Source organism: Salmo salar, chromosome 14, assembly GCF_965601325.2.
Source record: "Salmo salar chromosome 14, fSalSal1, whole genome shotgun sequence".
In the NCBI taxonomy this organism is placed as follows: Eukaryota; Metazoa; Chordata; class Actinopteri; order Salmoniformes; family Salmonidae; genus Salmo; species Salmo salar.
In genome coordinates, this window is record NC_138304.1 from 26,699,535 (window position 1) to 26,718,198 (window position 18,664).

Here is an 18,664-nt window from a genome sequence, read left to right on the forward strand (position 1 = left end):
ATATCAATAACAATGCTGTTGGAATGCTGTGGCTCTAGTGAAAATATATGAATCATAGTATAATACATTACCATTATTCCCATATCTTTAGAGTTGCATGCACATAATGTGACAACCTGTGTTAACAAAACACAAATTAACTAAGTGGAGGCTGAAAAATGGCCACAGTGTACTTTATTAAATAAATTTTGGTACTTTGTGTTGCATTAGAATCAAATAAAAACTTACAAAAATCCAATATATACAAAAATGTCATGTTCTGTTTTTACTGTTCAATTTACAATAACATTAGTTTTAATCTGATTTAATGCAGTTCAAGCACTTCAGACTTTCATTACACAATGCAACTTACTTAAAATACCAATAATTAACAGTTTTTTTAGTTTTTTAGCATTTTTTGCATTTTTGTCATTTAATACATCACATTACACCACACTATTTTAATCTGTATTACATCATATGTAACTGCCGTCTTGTGGCGGCGACCTCCAGTCAACAGACACCCTTCACAATCAGGACTCTGAGAGGAATGTTCTTTTAACATGTACATTTGCATACATTTATTTACAGTTATATAGTTTTGTTTTTCAATTACTATTGTGATCTTCCATTTGCAACTGAGACACTAAGGACATCTGTACACTATGCTTTAGAAGTTAACAAAATGGAATGACATTCCTATGTTCATTTGTTACTGTGCTTGTACTAATGTTATATTGGCTACAGTAGGGCTGGAATAGTATGATACAATACATCACTGCTATTTGTCTACATTACTAGTATCTAATGTTGATGAATACCTCAGAACAAAACTCAACCCCCAATAATGGATCCAAATCAATACATAATATTAGTAGTTCCTTTTGTAGAAGTCTTCAGTATGACCTGCTACAAGAAGGACAATTCCATTTCCTGGGTCAAGGGTTCTCATTTAAACTGTGAGCTAAATAGGTCTATCTTGCATTATGGATAATTATATAATAGTATAAGCACAGTAACTGTATAGAAACACATTGCTATTGGGCCGTGAACAGAGAACTTTGATAAACCTAGAGACCTCACACCACTTTGATCATCATAACCACAAAACCAGAGGACAAAAACAAATCCTTATGAGATTGAAAGAAATTAAACAAAAGCATAGAAATATTTTCTTAAGGCAAACAAAACAGATATAGGCCTAAGCAGCTTAAATAGTCACAACCATGAATTCCTCTTAAACAATGAAGCGGGTTTGTTGACAAGTGCATTTTCCTGTTGTCTCAGTCTGCTTGCTGATGCACTTACAGTGGTAAACAGAATACCATCCACCATCAAAACACTGAACGCCTTATCATTTGTTTCACATTTGGATTTATGCTCTTGGTAAGAAGATCAGTACAATATCATGTATGAATGACGTCAGAGGAGGGTATTCTGTTCAGAAACCAAGTTGAGGTAGGTATATGTACAATTTACACACTTTTTCAGAGATGATGATGAACAATGGTAGTCTGAGATTCATCCCTGGATGTGCCAAAACATTTTTTTAATTTTTTTTAATTAAAGAATAAGACGCCTTCCTGAAAAGTGTTTCTGTATAGATGGGTTTACAGATGGTGTAATAATAATTTCATCATTATCACCCACAAAACCAAAGGAGATTTTCCCACTCCGTTGTGACAACAGGGAATGTATTTTTGATGTACTAATAATGACTCTTTTGACCTTTCCTGACCCTCTGCCCTATAAAAGTGACTGACACATATTCATATTTGACCCTAAGCTCAACACTACTTTTTTCTAAAGATAGAACGACTTAGAAATAGTAGAACATTGGCTAGATTGTAACGCACAAGTCTCATATTTTTACAGTGACTTGCAAAAGTATTCATCCCCTTGGCGTTTTTCCTATTTTGTTACATTACAACCTGTTATTTAACTGGATTTTTATTTGGATTTCATGTAATGGACATACACAAAATAGTCCAAATTGGTGAAGTGCAATGAAAAAAATTACTTGTTTAAATAAATTCTACAAAATTAAAAAAGGAAAAGTAGTGTGTGCATATGTATTTACCCCCTTTGCTATGAAGCCCCTAAATAAGATCTGGAAGCAACCAATTACCTTCAGAAGTCACATAATTAGTTAAATAACGTCCACCTGTGTGCAATCTAAGTGTCACATGATCTCAGTACATATACATCTGTTCTGAAAGGCCCCAGAGTCTGCAACACCACTAAGCAAGTGGCACCACCAAGCAAGCGGCACCATGAAGACCAAGGGGCTCTCCAAACAGGTCAGGGACAAAGTTGTGGAGAAATACAGATCAGGGTTGGGTTATAAAAAAATATCAGAAACTTTGAACATCCCACAGAGCACCATTAAATCCATTATTAAAAAATGGAAAGAATATGGCACCACAACAAACCTGCCAAGAGAGGGCCGCCCACCAAAATTCACAGATGAGGCAAGGAGGGCATTAATCAGAGAGGCAACAAAGACCAAAGATAACCCTGAAGGAGCTGCAAAGCTCCACAGCGGACATTGGAGTATCTGTCCATAGGAACACTTTAAGCTGTACACTCCACGGAAGAGTGGCCAGAAAAAAGTCATTGCTTAAAGAAAAAAATAAGCAAACACGTTTCGTGGTCACCAAAAGGCATGTGGGAGATTCCCCAAACATATGAAAGAAGGTACTCTGGTCAGATGAGACTAAAATTGAGCATTTTGGCCATCAAGGAAAACGCAATGTCTGGCGCAAACCCAACACCATCCCCACAGTGAAACATGGTGGTGGCAGTATCATGCTGTGGGGATGTTTTTCATCGGCAGTGACTGGGAAACTGGTCAGAATTGAAGGAATGATGGATGGCGCTAAATACAGGGAAATTCTTGAGGGAAACCCGTTTCAGTCTTCCAGAGATTTGAGACTGGGACGGAGGTTCACCTTCCAGCAGGACAATGACCCTTAGCATACTGCTAAAACAACACTCGAGTGGTTTAAGGGGAAACATTTAAATGTCTTGGAATGGCCTAGTCAAAGCCCAGACCTCAATCCAATTGAGAATCTGTGGTATGACTTAAAGATTTCTGTACACCAGCGGAACCCATCCAACTTGAAGGAGCTGGAGTAGTTTTGCCTTGAAGAATGGGCAAAAATCCCAGTGGCTAGATGTGCCAAGCTTATAGAGACATACCCCAAGAGACTTGCAGCTGTAATTGCTGCAAAATGTGGCTCTACAAAGTATTGACTTTGGGAGGGGGAGGGGGGTGAATAGTTATGCACGCTCAAGTTCTATTTTTTTTTGTCTTATTTGTTTGTTTTACAATAAAACATATTTTGCATCTTCAAAGTGGTAGGCATGTTGTGTAAATCAAATGATACAATTCCAGGTTGTAAGGCAACAAAATAGGAAAAATGCCAAGGGGGATGAATACTTTCTCAAGCCACTGTAGAGGTGGTGTACTGGGTGAGTCCAGCGGGTGTTCATTCGGATGGAACTGACAGCAGTTGTTGTATCTGTACATTTTTCGCAATATACATGAATACTGAGGAAACCTATGAGGATATCACTGTATGAGGACACAGTCAGACACACCACTCTTCTGAAAAACAAGACTCGCGTTGTCTATTTGTGGCCATGACCTCAATAAATCATCAACACTGGGACTCCCACTGAAAATGAAAATAGCAGTTGAAAGCAAATAATGGTATATGAACAAAACATGATAAAATCTCATGTTAACATGGATCAGATTGACTAAAGGAAAGCAACACAAGCTAAAGACATGCAAGGTGACATTGAGAGAATAATTTACTACATGTTTTATTGATGAGGAGATGGAACCAGGCCAAGTGACCTTCAATGATTCACTAGTTAATGATGAGCAAATCATTTGACCTCTTTAAGTGTATCATCAATAGCAGACCTAAATAAGTGATCCCAAGATAAAATAGAACAAAAGCACCAGTGTTGTGCCATTCATGATAATTTGCTCATTTCTAAGCCTGTGCTTTCTTGATTTCTCCCTGTGCCGTTTGGTTTCTGTCTTCATTGTAAATAAATACAAATCTGCTTATTTTAAATTAACCTTAAAACACAGACAGGTTAATGCAGGGGTGTTAAACTCATTTTGCCCCACAGGCTGCATTCAGTCTTCACCAAGGTCCGGAGAGCCACACTTAAAATTGGTTATATTTCCTCGCCGTCAAAGTTTGCTGAAAATTGCCCTCTATCCATCGCTTTTGGAATTTTTTATGCTCCCTGACTGTCTAGCTTTTTATTTCGGTGGCTGTTCTGTGGTATGTTTTACTCAACTCCATTAAATATTCAGAAGTGAATGCCGCTACACGTTCAAGAGACTCTCCAAAAAGTTTTTATTTTGTAATACATGCAGAAGCACTGGGTAAAATCATGTCCACAGCTCTGTTTTCTTGGAGTTGAATTCGGTGTAGAGCAGCATAAAGAGACTATAAATGTAAGTTCATTATCATTTCTACAGTTTCATATTTGTTGTTGCCATTTCAATGTCGATTGAGATCGTATTTCCTCAGAAATAATTCAAAAAAATGTATTAATTAAAAAAATATATATACACTCAAACAGGATTGAAGGGGCTCGCGGGCTGGATCCATATGACAGCCCTGGGTTAATGAGAGAAACTGAAAAGATAAGTTGTAATAAAACGTGTTGCACCATTTCTGCTCATCCACACTGAATTCAACTCAGAAGAAGTAAACAGAGCTGTGGACATGATTTTACCCAGTGCTTCTGCATGTATTACCCCCAAAACGTTTTTAGAGAGTTTCTTGAATGTGTAGCGGCATTCACTTCTGAATATTTAATGGAGTTGAGTAAAACATACCACAGAACAGAAGGGAACAGACATAACTAAGACAATTTGTGTGATGTCGCAACAACAAGGCAAACAATGTGAAAGCAAATTAAACCAAGAATTTCCCACATACGAACGGATATGAATAATTCAAATAAGACATTTCAACAAAAACAATTCAACAAAAATAAATCTGAACCATTCAGTAGAGATTTAAAATCGAGCTCTAGTCGAAAACAACAGACACATCTTTCTGGACTGATCAATGGCCTTTTCTCACTCTCACATTGAATATCATGGTTTCCTTCCCTCAATGTGCTCTGATTAATTCCACAGAAGTTTTGTGCTTGTTTTTTTCCCTCCTCCTTGTCACCCTCTTCTCTCCATAGTTCAAACGAACAAGACATAAAAAAGAAACGCTTGTGACCTAGAACTGAAAGAGAAGCTACACACTTTCTTTTTTGTGAAGACACCTTTGCAAGATATTTGAAGATATTTTTAGATATCACATCCACAGTCATAGTGCCTGGGGCTTAAGTCAGAGCATAAAAGGTGAAATACTTGTTGTTTCCTGCTCAAAAGACCATCTTGACACCATTGATGCTGGATGTTGACAGCTACCATGATAGTGGTATACACCCTAGAATTGGTACTGATCTTGTGTTGAGTATAGGCTACAGCAGCCTTCACACCATAGTGCTGAAGTGCATGTCTCTAGTTCATTGCACTACAATATATAGCTGCAGACAAACTGACCACTGATTGTAGCATCTACACATACCATCCTGCGCCATGCTTTTCCTCTCTTACAAGCACGCATGAGCGCGCACGCATATACACACACACACACTTCCCTCCCACACACACGGATGGCAATACACTTTTACATCAGTTAGGTAAAATGTAAAAAAGAATGCGGCATCTATGATGACAGTAGATCCTGCAGGTGCTTCAGTTATGAGAGTAGTTTGGCTGAAGTGGCTGCTCGTTTGTCTCTTCCTCCTCTTTGTACAGAACAGCACTATGTGGCCCAGCAGACTGATCCTTATCAGCCATATGGACGCATGGCAGCCCAGACCACAGCTGGACGAGGCTGGACTGTAAATAGGAGCTGCCAGGAAGGTTTTCTTGGCATGCCGCCTTTTATCCAGGCGAGAACAAAGATGAGGTTTGTCCTTCAGTCTCTCCACAATACACGAACATTCCGGTTTTATTTAGCATATAAACAGCATGATTACCAGGTACAGTACTAAGCTTCTTCAAAGTAAATAGCAGTTACTGGCAGTCACAGCCACAACATCCAGTAGTTTCAGACCTTTTGGCACTAGGACAACATGGCTGATGAAATCAGATCAGAACTCATGGACCAGTACACATGTAAAGTATGACAGACACAACGCCCTACTCATGTCGCTAATTACATTGTGTACTACTTTGTCACCTGTTTTCTTTGAATTAGAAATAACTGGAATCATCCTAAATATGAATCAGGACCATTAACTGACCTTTTTCCCCCTTATTTTTGTTAATCAACACGTCCACTATATCAGGGGATATTACTTGTATCCTATAAATGTAAAGTACATATTTGCAGGTCTAAGATGTTGGTAATAGAAATTAATGTAAATATGAGATATCGTAGGTAAACATGAACCTGTTATAACCTGTTACGAACCTTCATAAGGATCTATTATGAAGGGGCATGATATCATTCATTAGAACACTGCTTTTATTATGGTAGACTATTGGGCTACAATTTTTTATATACAATAACAACAACATCAACCAAATAAACCCAAAAAGATTAACTCTGTTTAGAAAACATGAATATATCCCTCCGTCACATCAACTAATAAATTGTGTCTATTCTTGCCCATGACAATCAACATCATGGTTCAATGCTAGTATGTAGAGTGAGAGAGAGAGCTAATAACTTATTATTGCCACAGTCCTGCTGTAAATCCGAGTTGATGGTCATCCTTTGTTACGGTTTTGCATTTCCAAGGATCCAACATCCAGGCATCCAACATCCAGGCATCCAACATCCAGGCAGCAGTGTAGGGCTACAACGTGGTCTCGTACTCCAGGCGCTCCTGAACTGTAGTGTCATCTTTGTACTGGAGTCTGGGCGGCGTAGGGGAGCAGTCGATGGCCAGGATGGCCTTGCGTATACTCCTGTCCAATACGTGCCTCTCCCAGGCCGGATAGCGGTTCCGACACAGGTCTATTTTGATGACCGTCTCCTCGATGCGTGGGGCACGGGAGGACGGCGTGGAGGGGACGGTGGGTCTCACCTGAAACACGGGCATGCAGCCGTCCCTCTCTGTGTATTTGCCGTCCCTGCCAATGGTGCCGTCCCCCGAGATGAGAGGCGCACCACGGTTGGACCTCAGCGAGTTGGTGGCCCCCTCGGCAGGCAGCGTGAAGGCAGCCGTGGGGTCGTCCAGCACGAGGCTGGGTGAGCGTCCGAATCGGGGCCCGTTGGGGTGAAAGAAGGCGTAGTACATGAGCATGAAGACGATGCCGGTGAGGAAGCTGCTGAAGATGACACAGAGGGCAGGGACGGCAAAGGCGTCGGTGCTCTGAGGGACGCGGTACAGGTACCACAGGGCACTCAGAGCAGTGTTCTCCAGCAGGATCACAAAGTAGTAGATGAAGAGCCTACACCGAGTACGACCCTCCTTCACATTAAACCAACTGAAGATGTAGATGATCCCCACGACCATGTCGAAGACAATCTCCTCCCACTTGGTGATGCAGAACTCGGTCTCACAGTGGACTATCCAGAAGGTCATAATGCACCAGTGGAGGACGATGAAGATACCAAAGTAGAGCTGGAACACGGAGGCGAACAGGGCGAAGGTGATGACACGGGCGGCAATGGTGAAGAAGTGCCAGCAGAACTGGATGATGACGGCCAGGTAGCTGATTGGCTTCTTATCATCCCGGGAGTCTCGTAGGGCTTTCTGATAGGATGCCAAGGCCCAGGCCAGAGACACCAGGGAGGCAGCCGCTGTCATTCCTACGGAGACACAGAAAGGACAAAAAAAACTCATGAGATTCGCAGTCACATTCACAGTTATAACATAATCAGAGAGTGTGGTAACCCAAACTGTTATAGACCTATATCCATCCTGCCCTGCCTTTCTAAAGTCTTTGAAAGCCAAGTTAACAAACAGATAACCGACCATTTCGAATTCCACCGTACCTTCTCCGCTATGCAATCTGGTTTCCGAGCTGGTCATGGGTGCACCTCAGCCACACTCAAGGTCCTAAATGATATCATAACCGCCATCGATAAAAGACAGTACTGTGCAGCCGTCTTCATCGACCTGGCCAAGGCTTTCGACTCTGTCAATCACCGCATTCTTATTGGCAGACTCAACAGCCTTGGTTTCTCAAATGACTGCCTCACCTGGTTCACCAACTACTTCTCAGATAGAGTTCAGTGTGTTAAATAGGAGGGCCTGGTGTCCGGACCTCTGGCAGTCTCTATGGGGGTGCCACAGGGTTCAATTCTCGGGCCGACTCTTTTCTTAGTATATATCAATGATGTCGCTCTTGCTGCTGGTGATTCTCTGATCCACCTCTACACAGACGACACCATTCTGTATACTTCTGGCCCTTCTTCTGCCATACAACATTCCTTCTGTGGCCTCCAACTGCTCTTAAATGCTAGTAAAACTAAATGCATGCTTTTCAACCAATCGTTGCCCGCACCCGCCCGCCCGACTAGCATCACTGCTCTGGACGGTTCTGAGTTAGAATATGTGGACAACTACAAATACCTAGGTGTCTGGTTAGACTCTACACTCTCCTTCCAGACTCACATTAAGCATCTCCAATACAAAATAAAATCTAGAATCGGCTTCCTATTTCGCAACAAAGCCTCCTTCACTCATGCTGCTAAACATATCCTCGTAAAACTGACTATCCTACCGATCCTGGACTTACATTTACATTACATTTACATTTAAGTAATTTAGCAGACGCTCTTATCCAGAGCGACTTACAAATTGGTGCATTCACCTTATGATATCCAGTGGAACAACCACTTTACAATAGTGCATCTAAATCTTTTAAGGGGGGGGGGGGGTTAGAAGGATTACTTTATCCTATCCTAGGTATTCCTTAAAGAGGTGGGGTTTCAGGTGTCTCCGGAAGGTGGTGATTGACTCCGCTGTCCTGGCGTCGTGAGGGAGCTTGTTCCACCATTGGGGTGCCAGAGCAGCGAACAGTTTTGACTGGGCTGAGCGGGAACTGTGCTTCCTCAGAGGTAGGGGGGCCAGCAGGCCAGAGGTGGATGACTTCGGCGATGTCATTTACAAAATAACCTCCAACACTCTACTCAGCAAATTGGATGCAGTCTATCACAGTGCCATCCGTTTTGTCACCAAAGCCCCATATACTACTTACCACTGCGACCTGTATGCTCACGTTGGCTGGCCCTCACTTCATACTCGTCGCCAGACCCACTGGCTCCAGGTCATCTATAAGTCTTTGCTAGGTAAAGCCCCGCCTTATCTCTGGTCACCATAGCAACACCCACCCGTAGCACGTGCTCCAGCAGGTATATTTTACTGGTCATCCCCAAAGCCAACTCCCCCTTTAGCTGCCTTTCCTTCCAGTTCTCTGCTGCCAATGACTGGAACGAATTGCAAAAATCACTGAAGCTGGAGACTGTCCCTCACAAACTTTAAGCATCAGCTGTCAGAGCAGCTTACCGATCACTGGACCTGTACACAGCCCATCTGTAAATAGCCCACCCAACTACCTCATCCCCATATTGTTATTTATTTTTGCTCTTTGCACCCCAGTATTTCTACTTGCACATTATCATCTGCACATCTATCACTCCAGTGTGAATTTGCTAAATTGTATTTTTTTTGCCACTATGGCCTATTTATTGCCTTACCTACCTACTCTTACTACATTTGCACACACTGTATATAGATTTTTTCTATTGTGTTATTGACTGTACGTTTGTTTATCCATGTGTAACTGTGTTGTTGTTTTTGTCGCACTGCTTTGAATTATCTTGGCCAGGTCGCAGTTGTAAACGAGAACTTGTTCTCAACTTGCCTACCTGGTTAAATAGAGTTAAATAAAAAAAATAAAAAAAACCTACATGGGAGTAATGTGTGGAGTTTTTCCTTCCTGTAAGTCTGCCATGATGTGATGACTCTTTAATAGATACAGTACCGGTACGTAGAATGTCTCAAATGGATTATTCACAAGAAATGTGTGAAGAAAAAATATATTTAAATGACTAAAATGTAAAATATTTCCAGGAAGTATTTAAAGAAGAACATGGATGGCGTGACTTTTCAAAGAGCCACGCAACACCAAACAGAACCGGGAGCCAAACAAACGTTTTTTTTTGCACCAAAACACAAACACAAGCACATTTGGGAGACAAACAACCCTTCAGGAGGAACTGCATAACATTACATATTCCTCCACTCAGTGACTCTCTGCAGCGCAATTAGCTCAATATGAAACCCATTCTTTTCCAAGCTGCCTGTAAAATACAGCAATTCACAAGGCCCACTGGTGGCGTTTAGCTCTGAAATATCTGAACTGAGGGACTGTATTGTTGCTTTGGACTTTACAATCCAGTAAAGATGGCTGTGGTGATGGCAGAGGTCCAGGGCTCCCTGGCTGTATGACACTGGGTTTGACACTGGATTTCTCTGAGGAGCTGGGTGCCATGGTTCCAGTGCCAAATACTCATGGTGCTGGAGTGATCGTCCTCTATCAAGAGTGAGAGGAGACCATCTCCTGGCCTCGATACCAGAGGGAGACAACAGCCTACACACACGAGCACGCGCGACCTCCCCAAGATGTCTCTACGCACACACACACACACACACACACACACACACACACACACACACACACAATACTTTGGTCTGACTGACAGGTGCAAGAGGCAAAGAGCACAAGTGGACAGACTGAATTGACTGCATTTTACTATCTTTGTTAAATCCTATTGAATATATCTACTGTTTATTATTCCTCCGTAACCGCAGGTACTGCAGGATTTTGTTCCAACTTGGCACCACACCTGACCAACTGAGCTAATTGATCAGTTCAGTGCCTAAATTGACCACGCCTAGTCTTCCAGGTCGGTTAAATCAAAAGCATGAAGTGCCTGCAGCACACCAGGATGAGGGTTGCGTACCCCTGCCCTAGGGATTCAATGCAAACTCTTCAGACTACAATCTGACTGTAAACACTGAAAGTAGGAGCAATAAGAGGTTCATTGGCAGCCATTCAAGTTCATACTACTCTTTAATCACATGGAGGAGGACTCCATGAATATCCTGGGATACATCCAAAATGGCACCCTATTCCCTATAGCCCTCCAACTCAACTCTGGACCTGGAAGCCAGTTCCACTGTGTTCTTTCATTGTTCCCCTCTAATCTGGGACACCAGGTGTGTGCAATGAATTATCATGTAGAACAGAAAACCAGCAGGCTCCGGACCTCGTAGGTTAAGAGTTGAATACCCCTGCCCTATATAGTACACTACTTTTGACCAGAGCCCTATAGAGCTCTCTGCTGCCAATGACTGGAACGAATTGCAAAAATCACTGAAGTTGGAGACTTATATCTCCATCACTAACTAAACATCAGCTATCTGAGCAGCTAACCAATCGCTGCAGCTGTACACAGCCCATCTGTAAATAGCCCATCCATCCAACCAACTACCTACCTCATCCCCATATTTGTTTTTCGTTTATTTCTGCTCTTTGCACACCAGTATTTCTACTTGCACATCCTCATTTGCACATCTATCACTCCAGTGTTAATTGCTAAATTGTAATTACTTCGCCACTATGGCCTATTTATTGCCTTAGCTCCTTACTTCATTTGCACACACTGTATACAGATTTTCTATTGTGTTATTGACTGTACTGTTGTATATCACATGTGTAACTCTGTGTTGTTGTTTTTGTCGCACTGCTTTGCTTTATCTTGGCCAGGTCGCAGTTGTAAATGAGAACTTGTTCTCAACTGGCCTACCTGGTTAAATAAAGTTAAATAAAAAAATGTAATAAAAAGATCCACCCACAATACAGGGAACGGTGATTATACAATGGTGCGGTTAGTTGATACATAATGAAGACGGTTTCCTATTAACACAATGAGTAGCAGAATGGGATGTCACCATCCGGCCACTCGCCATTTTTTGGGGGGAAGCTTAATAATAAACCATGCTATTCAATCATGTGTAAATTAAAAGTGAGGAACAGTCGTTATTACAGGGCATAACAGCTACTTACTCTTCCCATAAAGTGAGCCAGAGTCCGCTCAGAAAAGACACTTGCTCCATTGTTTTATTACATCCTCAAGAGCAAAGAGAGAGTGAAGCAAACTGGGAAATTAATACTGGTTGAGCTGTGCCGCATAACCCCAGTTTATCCAATAGTCTAGCGGCCTGGCTGGGTGGACTAGCTCTTGATCAACCTGTGAGCATATTGTGACTTTAAAGGTTATAATAGATCAGACCATATTTAAAATGGAGATGATTACTTTTTATTGCAACGCAGCTCCCTTGGCTCCTCTCATAACAAAGAGTTACTACTGTGAATTACCCACAAAGACATCTGGCAACAAGCTGTGCTCTGTCTGGTGGTAGAGCTGTCCCGGATATCTCCGTTTTACTTTTACCATAGATGGCTTTGATGATGGGGCACAAAACGAAATCCATACTTGACATTCTCTAGACCAAAGACTGTTGTGGGCAGGATACTTGTCTGTCTAATCTAGATCTTGGATTATGATGTGACTGGCTGCTATGGACATTTTTGTCCATGTAGCAACAACCTCATACATAAATCAATTAATTATCCTGGAACTGGATGAATAAATCCAGCTTCAAAAGTTGAAAATGAAAGCCATCCAAACACCCTTTCAAATGTAAATGAAGAGTTTAGATGATAGAGAAAATATAGGACAACTTCAATGTATGTGCATATCAAAGCATCAATATCTTATTTAGAACCTCACTCAAAACTCTTTGGCTCTTTGTGGATGGATATGTATCTGGAACCAATGTCAATCCTGTCACCTCACTCAAGGAGTCTTACAGTACAGCAAAGTGTTACCCAATTACCCTTTCTGTAGATGTCCTTTGTGTAATGTCTCCCAAATAGTCCCTATGAGCTTAAGTGTAACTGCAGTATATGCATTACTTATCTCCCTGTTCCTGGCCTTTAACACCCAGGACCATTACAGTCAATTGCATTTTGTAATCAGACGTTAACATATGGCTGACTCCTGTGCTTTTTAATTATTTTCACTTCAAAGTCAAACCGAGTCAGTTTGTTGAGAGAGACGTCCACTCTCTCTTTTCCAGGATGTCAGAACTGGATGGCGTGATGTATACAGTAGAAATATGACAGAAAATCATTGTGTTCTTCCAGTTCTATCTACACAACAAAATGCTAACTAGAACCAGCTGTCCCCATAGGAGAGCCCTTTGAAAAACTAGTTTTGAATAACCCTTTTAGGTTCTAGATAGCATGTTTTTGCGTAGACAGAAGTGGAAGAACGCAATGACGTTCTGTCACGTTCCTACTTGTTTCTACTGTCTGTCTCCTGTTTGTATGCCTATCAATAATATAGCTATGCCTTAAGCAGATGCTGTTTATCAACTGTATCTATCTACTATATTGATTGGCCTATCTATTTACATGTTTTGTATTTGTTTGTCATTGATTAATAACAGTCTTTAACCCAGTTAGATGCAGGCCAGGCCATTAGGTGTTGGGGCGTGATGAAAGGGTTTAATGACTACTGTGTGGAGTGGGCTGATTAACAGGCTGAGGCCCGGAGTGGCAGGGGACTGGGAGGGGGATGCCATTCTTATTCTGGAGTGCTTGCACGTGAGTGTGTGGGTGTGTGTCTGAGGAAGGAAGCAAAGCCCTTCCTCTGCACGCACGCACGCGCGCACACACACACACACACCTCGAGGAGAAGGAGGAGGGGAGGGAAGCCAGAGGAATCTGCCAGGCTGCCACAGTCCAGCAGCGTGCTGCCTGGCTACTGGATAGTGTGATTTAACTGGTGATGTAATGCTTCTCCTCTCCCCTCCTCTCCTCTCCTCTCCTCTCCTCTCCTCTCCTCTCCTCTCCTCTCCTCTCCTCTCCTCTCCTCTCCTCTCCTCTCCTCTCCTCTCCTCTCCTCTCCTCTCCTCTCCCCTCCCCTCCCCTCCCCTCTCCTCTCCCCTCTCCTCTCACAGAAGCTTCAGTAATTTGGGAAAGGGGGTGGGCTGGGGACCAGGGAGGGGCAGGGTTACGTAAACCACAGCAGCATCACTGCAGCACTGGGGCTGCAATGTACCAAATGGCACCCTATTCCCTATATAGTGCCCTACCTTTAAACAGACTAGTGCACTATATTAAAGGGAATTAGGGGCCATTTCAGACAGCAAAGGCTTTGGCCAAAAGTACTATACAGGGTACTATATAGTATAAGCACTATGTAGGGAATATGTTTACATTTCAGATGTAGCCTGTGTGGAAATACCTGCTTCAGCAGCAGCAGGGTCATTACTGTTGGCAGCACTGGGAAATGGATATTGTGGAAATAAAACGTTGATGAGTGTCTGCTTCCTGGTATACTGTACAGTTGAGATTTTTCAGTGTGAGTGGTTTTCTCCTCATAGACTTGTGCCTTTGGCATTGTCACTGTGTTGCTGACAGTTTATTTCACTGATTTGCCACTGCTTTTATAAAATGGCCCCATATGGTATTCTCACTGCAAGCAACAGAGCTGGATAACTAACTCTCTGGATAACTCTCTCAGTGATACTATAAGTCAGTGAGTGAGTGGGTGAATGAGAGGTGAATGTCTGTGGCCATGGCCGCATGATCAAAATAACACTTTTCTTAACCTCAGGGATTTAAAAAAAAACTGCCAGGATTGGCCTTCTAAAATACAACCAGAACAAGGGGAGAGAGTCAGACATACTGTTGTGGTAAGGAAGAAGACATTGCCTCTATGAACTTATCTAGCAGAGAGTGAAATTAAGACAAGTGTTTTGAAGAGCACACAGAGAGGGCCTGGGACAGGCCTGAAACAGCCTTATCAAACCCATTAACACAAGCTTATTTGGAAAAGGAGAAAGCAAGCTCTTCCCAACCATGGTGGGTTTTTAAATACATTGCCCAGTTCATCAGATTATAGGATGTATTGTTTTACCTAAATACTTCAGACAAATGAATGGTGTGTGATATGCCACTGGGTTAAATGGTTTCTTAAATCAACACAGAAGGTATGACATGACTTGCATTTCATAAAGCTCTCCATGTTAGCTCCCTGTGATAGCGCAGTGTGTTGATGCAAGAGGAGGATTTTAATGTCTAATTTCTCTTGTTCTTTTCCAATATGAGAGTCACCAAGTCAAATGTGTTGCATATTCAAGCAATAGGTAACCAACAGTGATGTACCCTTGACTTTGGACCGAGAGGGATTGCTGAATACCACTTATTTTTTCACCTGGGATAGAACTTACGATTGCAGTGAGGACAAAGTAGATATAATTCAGGAAAAGTGCTGCAAGAAATACAGTCAAGCTGAATAATTGTTCACTTACAGGTGCTGGTTAGATAGGCCTCCTGGAGAATATTCCTTTTCCCAGGAAGGAAGTGTGTCAGTCTGACAGAGTGTAAGAGAGGAAAAAGGCTGACGACTGATGAGGTCTGGCTCACTGCTAGTGTGGGCTAAAACCACAGTAGCTATGGCAACTTCACTTAGAGAGAGAAAGTGGTAGGGAAATCTAATGAGAATGAATGAGAGAGTGAGTGAGAATATGAGAGAGAGAGCAAGAGAGAGAGAGGTAGAGAGGAAGAGATAGAGGGCTCTATTTCTGGCTGGCGTTAAGGACGGCACTAGTGTCAAACGCACATTAGTTTGCAATTTTGTCATGTAAAAACTTGCGCACTGGCATTTTCCAGCCATAACGCCAGGTTCGGCAATTTACCTGTCTTACATGAGCTCGCTTGCGCTCAGATGGGCAGGGTGGAAATATTTGAAGTGTGTCCTTGAAAACATGATCCAAAGTGCTAATTTCAGGCAGCGCTGACAGGGATATTTAAGACCAACCTAAAGCTGGTTTTAGCGGTAACACAGTTGGTTATGGCATGAATTTTGACAGCGGAAACGCAGCCTATCCAAGCGTGATGTACACTGCACATGGAACAAGATCAGTGGTGTAAAGTACTTATGTAGAACTTTTAAGTATTTTTACTCAAGTTGTTTTTTCGGGTTATCTGTACTTTATTATTGATATTTTTGTCAACTTTTAATTTAACTTCACTACATTCCTACAGAAAATAATGTACTTTTTATTCCATTCATTTTCCCTGACACACAAAAGTACTCGTTGCATTTTGAATGCTTAGCAGGACAGGAAATTGGTCGAATTGTCACGACTTCCGCCGAAGTCGGTCCCTCTCCTTGTTCGGGCGGCGTTCGGCGGTCGACGTCACCGGCCTTCTAGCCATCGCCGATCCACTTTCATTTTCCATTTGTTTTGTCCTTGTCTTACACACCTGGTTTAAATCCCCCAATTACTTGTTCATTATTTAACCCTCTGTTCCCCCATGTTTGTTTGTTAGTGATTGTTTATTGTATTGCGGTCTGTAATTGTGGCCTTGGATTTATTGACGTGTATTGTGATTATTGTTGAGTAAAATTGCGTACATTACTCATATCTGCTGTCCTGCGCCTGACTCATCTACACCAGCTACACACAGACCCATTACACCAATTCACACACTTATCAAGAGAACATCCCTGGTTATCTCTGTCTCTGATATGGTGGACTCACTAAACACAAATGCTTTGTTTGCAAATTATGTCTGAATGTTAGTGTTCCCATGACTATCCATAAATACATTTTTTAAAAACACAAATTGTGGCATCTGGTTTGCTTAATATGAGGAATCTGAAATGATTCATACTTTTACTTTTGATACTTAAGAATATTTTAGCAATTACATTTACCTTTGTTTATTTAATAAGTATATTTAAAACCAAATACTTGTAGACTTTTACTGAAGTAGTATTGTACTGGGTGACTTATACTTGAGTCATTTTCTATTAAGGTATCTTTACTTTTACTCAAGTATGACAATTGGGTACTTTTTCCACCACTGAACAAGAGTGACCTAATGTGCCTGTATACTTCGTATTTAGAAGTTTTTGTCTGCCCATTGCAATTGCGAAGTAGTCAAGACTGTCGATAACAGGTTTGGCTCCTGAAACCGCTTGGAAATAAATCTTAAATCACCAAAGCTTTATTAAAATATTAAGTTTGAGAGGAGAAAAACAGTGAGCTGACATTCCCTTTTTATCTATGCATTGTAGGCAGGCCCACATTATTTTAGCCAAGCAGGTCCCGTTTCGGATGTGCGTGGAACCCTCCAGAGTCTGCGTTGTTTTAATATTATATGCTGACATGGAGAAATGATGGTGCCTGTAAGTGTGACATAGCCTATTAAAACAAGTTGTTGTTTTGTTTAGAATTTGATTAGAATTATTCACCTCTTTTTACGCCTTATCAATAATTAATTGAATCTTGCTTAATGACAATGTTTGGCATGTCCACGCTCAGCCATGATGTAATTTACAGTAGGCCTAGCCCCAATATCAGTGTGAATGCTATTGAAGCCATGCAATTACTTAGAACATTGTGGACTGAAATGGGTTCATGTTAACATATTTAACAAAGATAGGTACATTTTGTTACTTCATTTCTGTAAGTCATTTAACAAACTAACATTGGAATTGAAGTTGATTCCAAGACAATACATAAAAGACCGTAATTACACAACTTGAAACAACCACATATTTCGCCATGGAGCACGTTCTGATTGGCCAGTAAGGGGCAAAGCCTAGACATACCCACAACTTGTTCATCGTCAAAACCCATCCCGATATTGAACAATCATATTTTCATGTATTTTTATAGAAAATTGTTAATGCGCTAAACTGAATGGGGGACTAAAACGGTTAGGTCAAGCCAAGGTCAGCGATGCCACATGGGAGGGTTTTAGGTGCTCTATAAATCCGCCATAATGTCCTCAAGTCTTGGTGAGCCGAGGATGGGATTTTCAGAGCAATTAACTTTCCCCATCAATCCATCCACATTTCTCTGTCCCATTGTACTATAGCAGCCTGTGAATATCAAATGGAAGAAGAGGAACCTATAAATACACTCTCTCTTCTTCTCCCAAGGCTCCTAGACTCAGAGTAGCTACAGTGATTAACATCTTGCATTATGTGCATTTTCCACTTGTAAATCTTATGCAACTCCCACAGTATGAATAGAATTGTTTTGAAATGATGGCTGGAGGGAGACTGACAAGAGGAAATACAACTGAGTGACTACATCCCCAGACTCGTCAGCATCCTCTCCATTGTTTTTTCTCCCTCTCAAGCGCATCACAGATTTTCCAAACCCTCGTCTCCCCGTCGCTAACGTCAGAGGAGGCCAATCTTCTTTAGCACAGCAGAAAGAGCATAAGTGCCTCTAAAGTGCGGCAAATACTCTACTTTCCGCGGCTCAGCACAGCAGAGGAGAAGGTAGAGCAAAGCAAGGCTGTGGAGTTGTGGGGATGATGGACAAGGGGAAGACTTGTGATAGTGTTCAAGCCCACAGCAGACCTGGAAGCCCTCCACTGGCCTAAATGTGGCCAGCCTTCTTCCCCCCCTGCGTGCGTTTGCGTGTGCGTGTGTGTGTGTGTGTGTGTGTGTGTGTGTGTGTGTGTGTGTGTGTGTGTGTGTGTGTGTGTGTGTGTGTGTGTGTGTGTGTGTGTGCGTATACAAGC

General features: G+C 41.9%; 1 protein-coding gene across 1 annotated transcript in view; it reads right to left on the reverse strand.

Annotated features, from left to right (window-relative positions):
* Positions 1-156: 156 nt before the first annotated feature.
* Positions 157-18,664, reverse strand: part of LOC106569249 (XK-related protein 4) — a 72,191-nt gene continuing 53,683 nt past the window's right edge. The window contains exon 3 of the mRNA XM_045694106.2: positions 157-7,841. Coding sequence (XP_045550062.1) covers positions 6,883-7,841 — 959 coding nt within the window. The 3' untranslated portion in view covers positions 157-6,882. The remainder of the gene's footprint in view (positions 7,842-18,664) is intronic.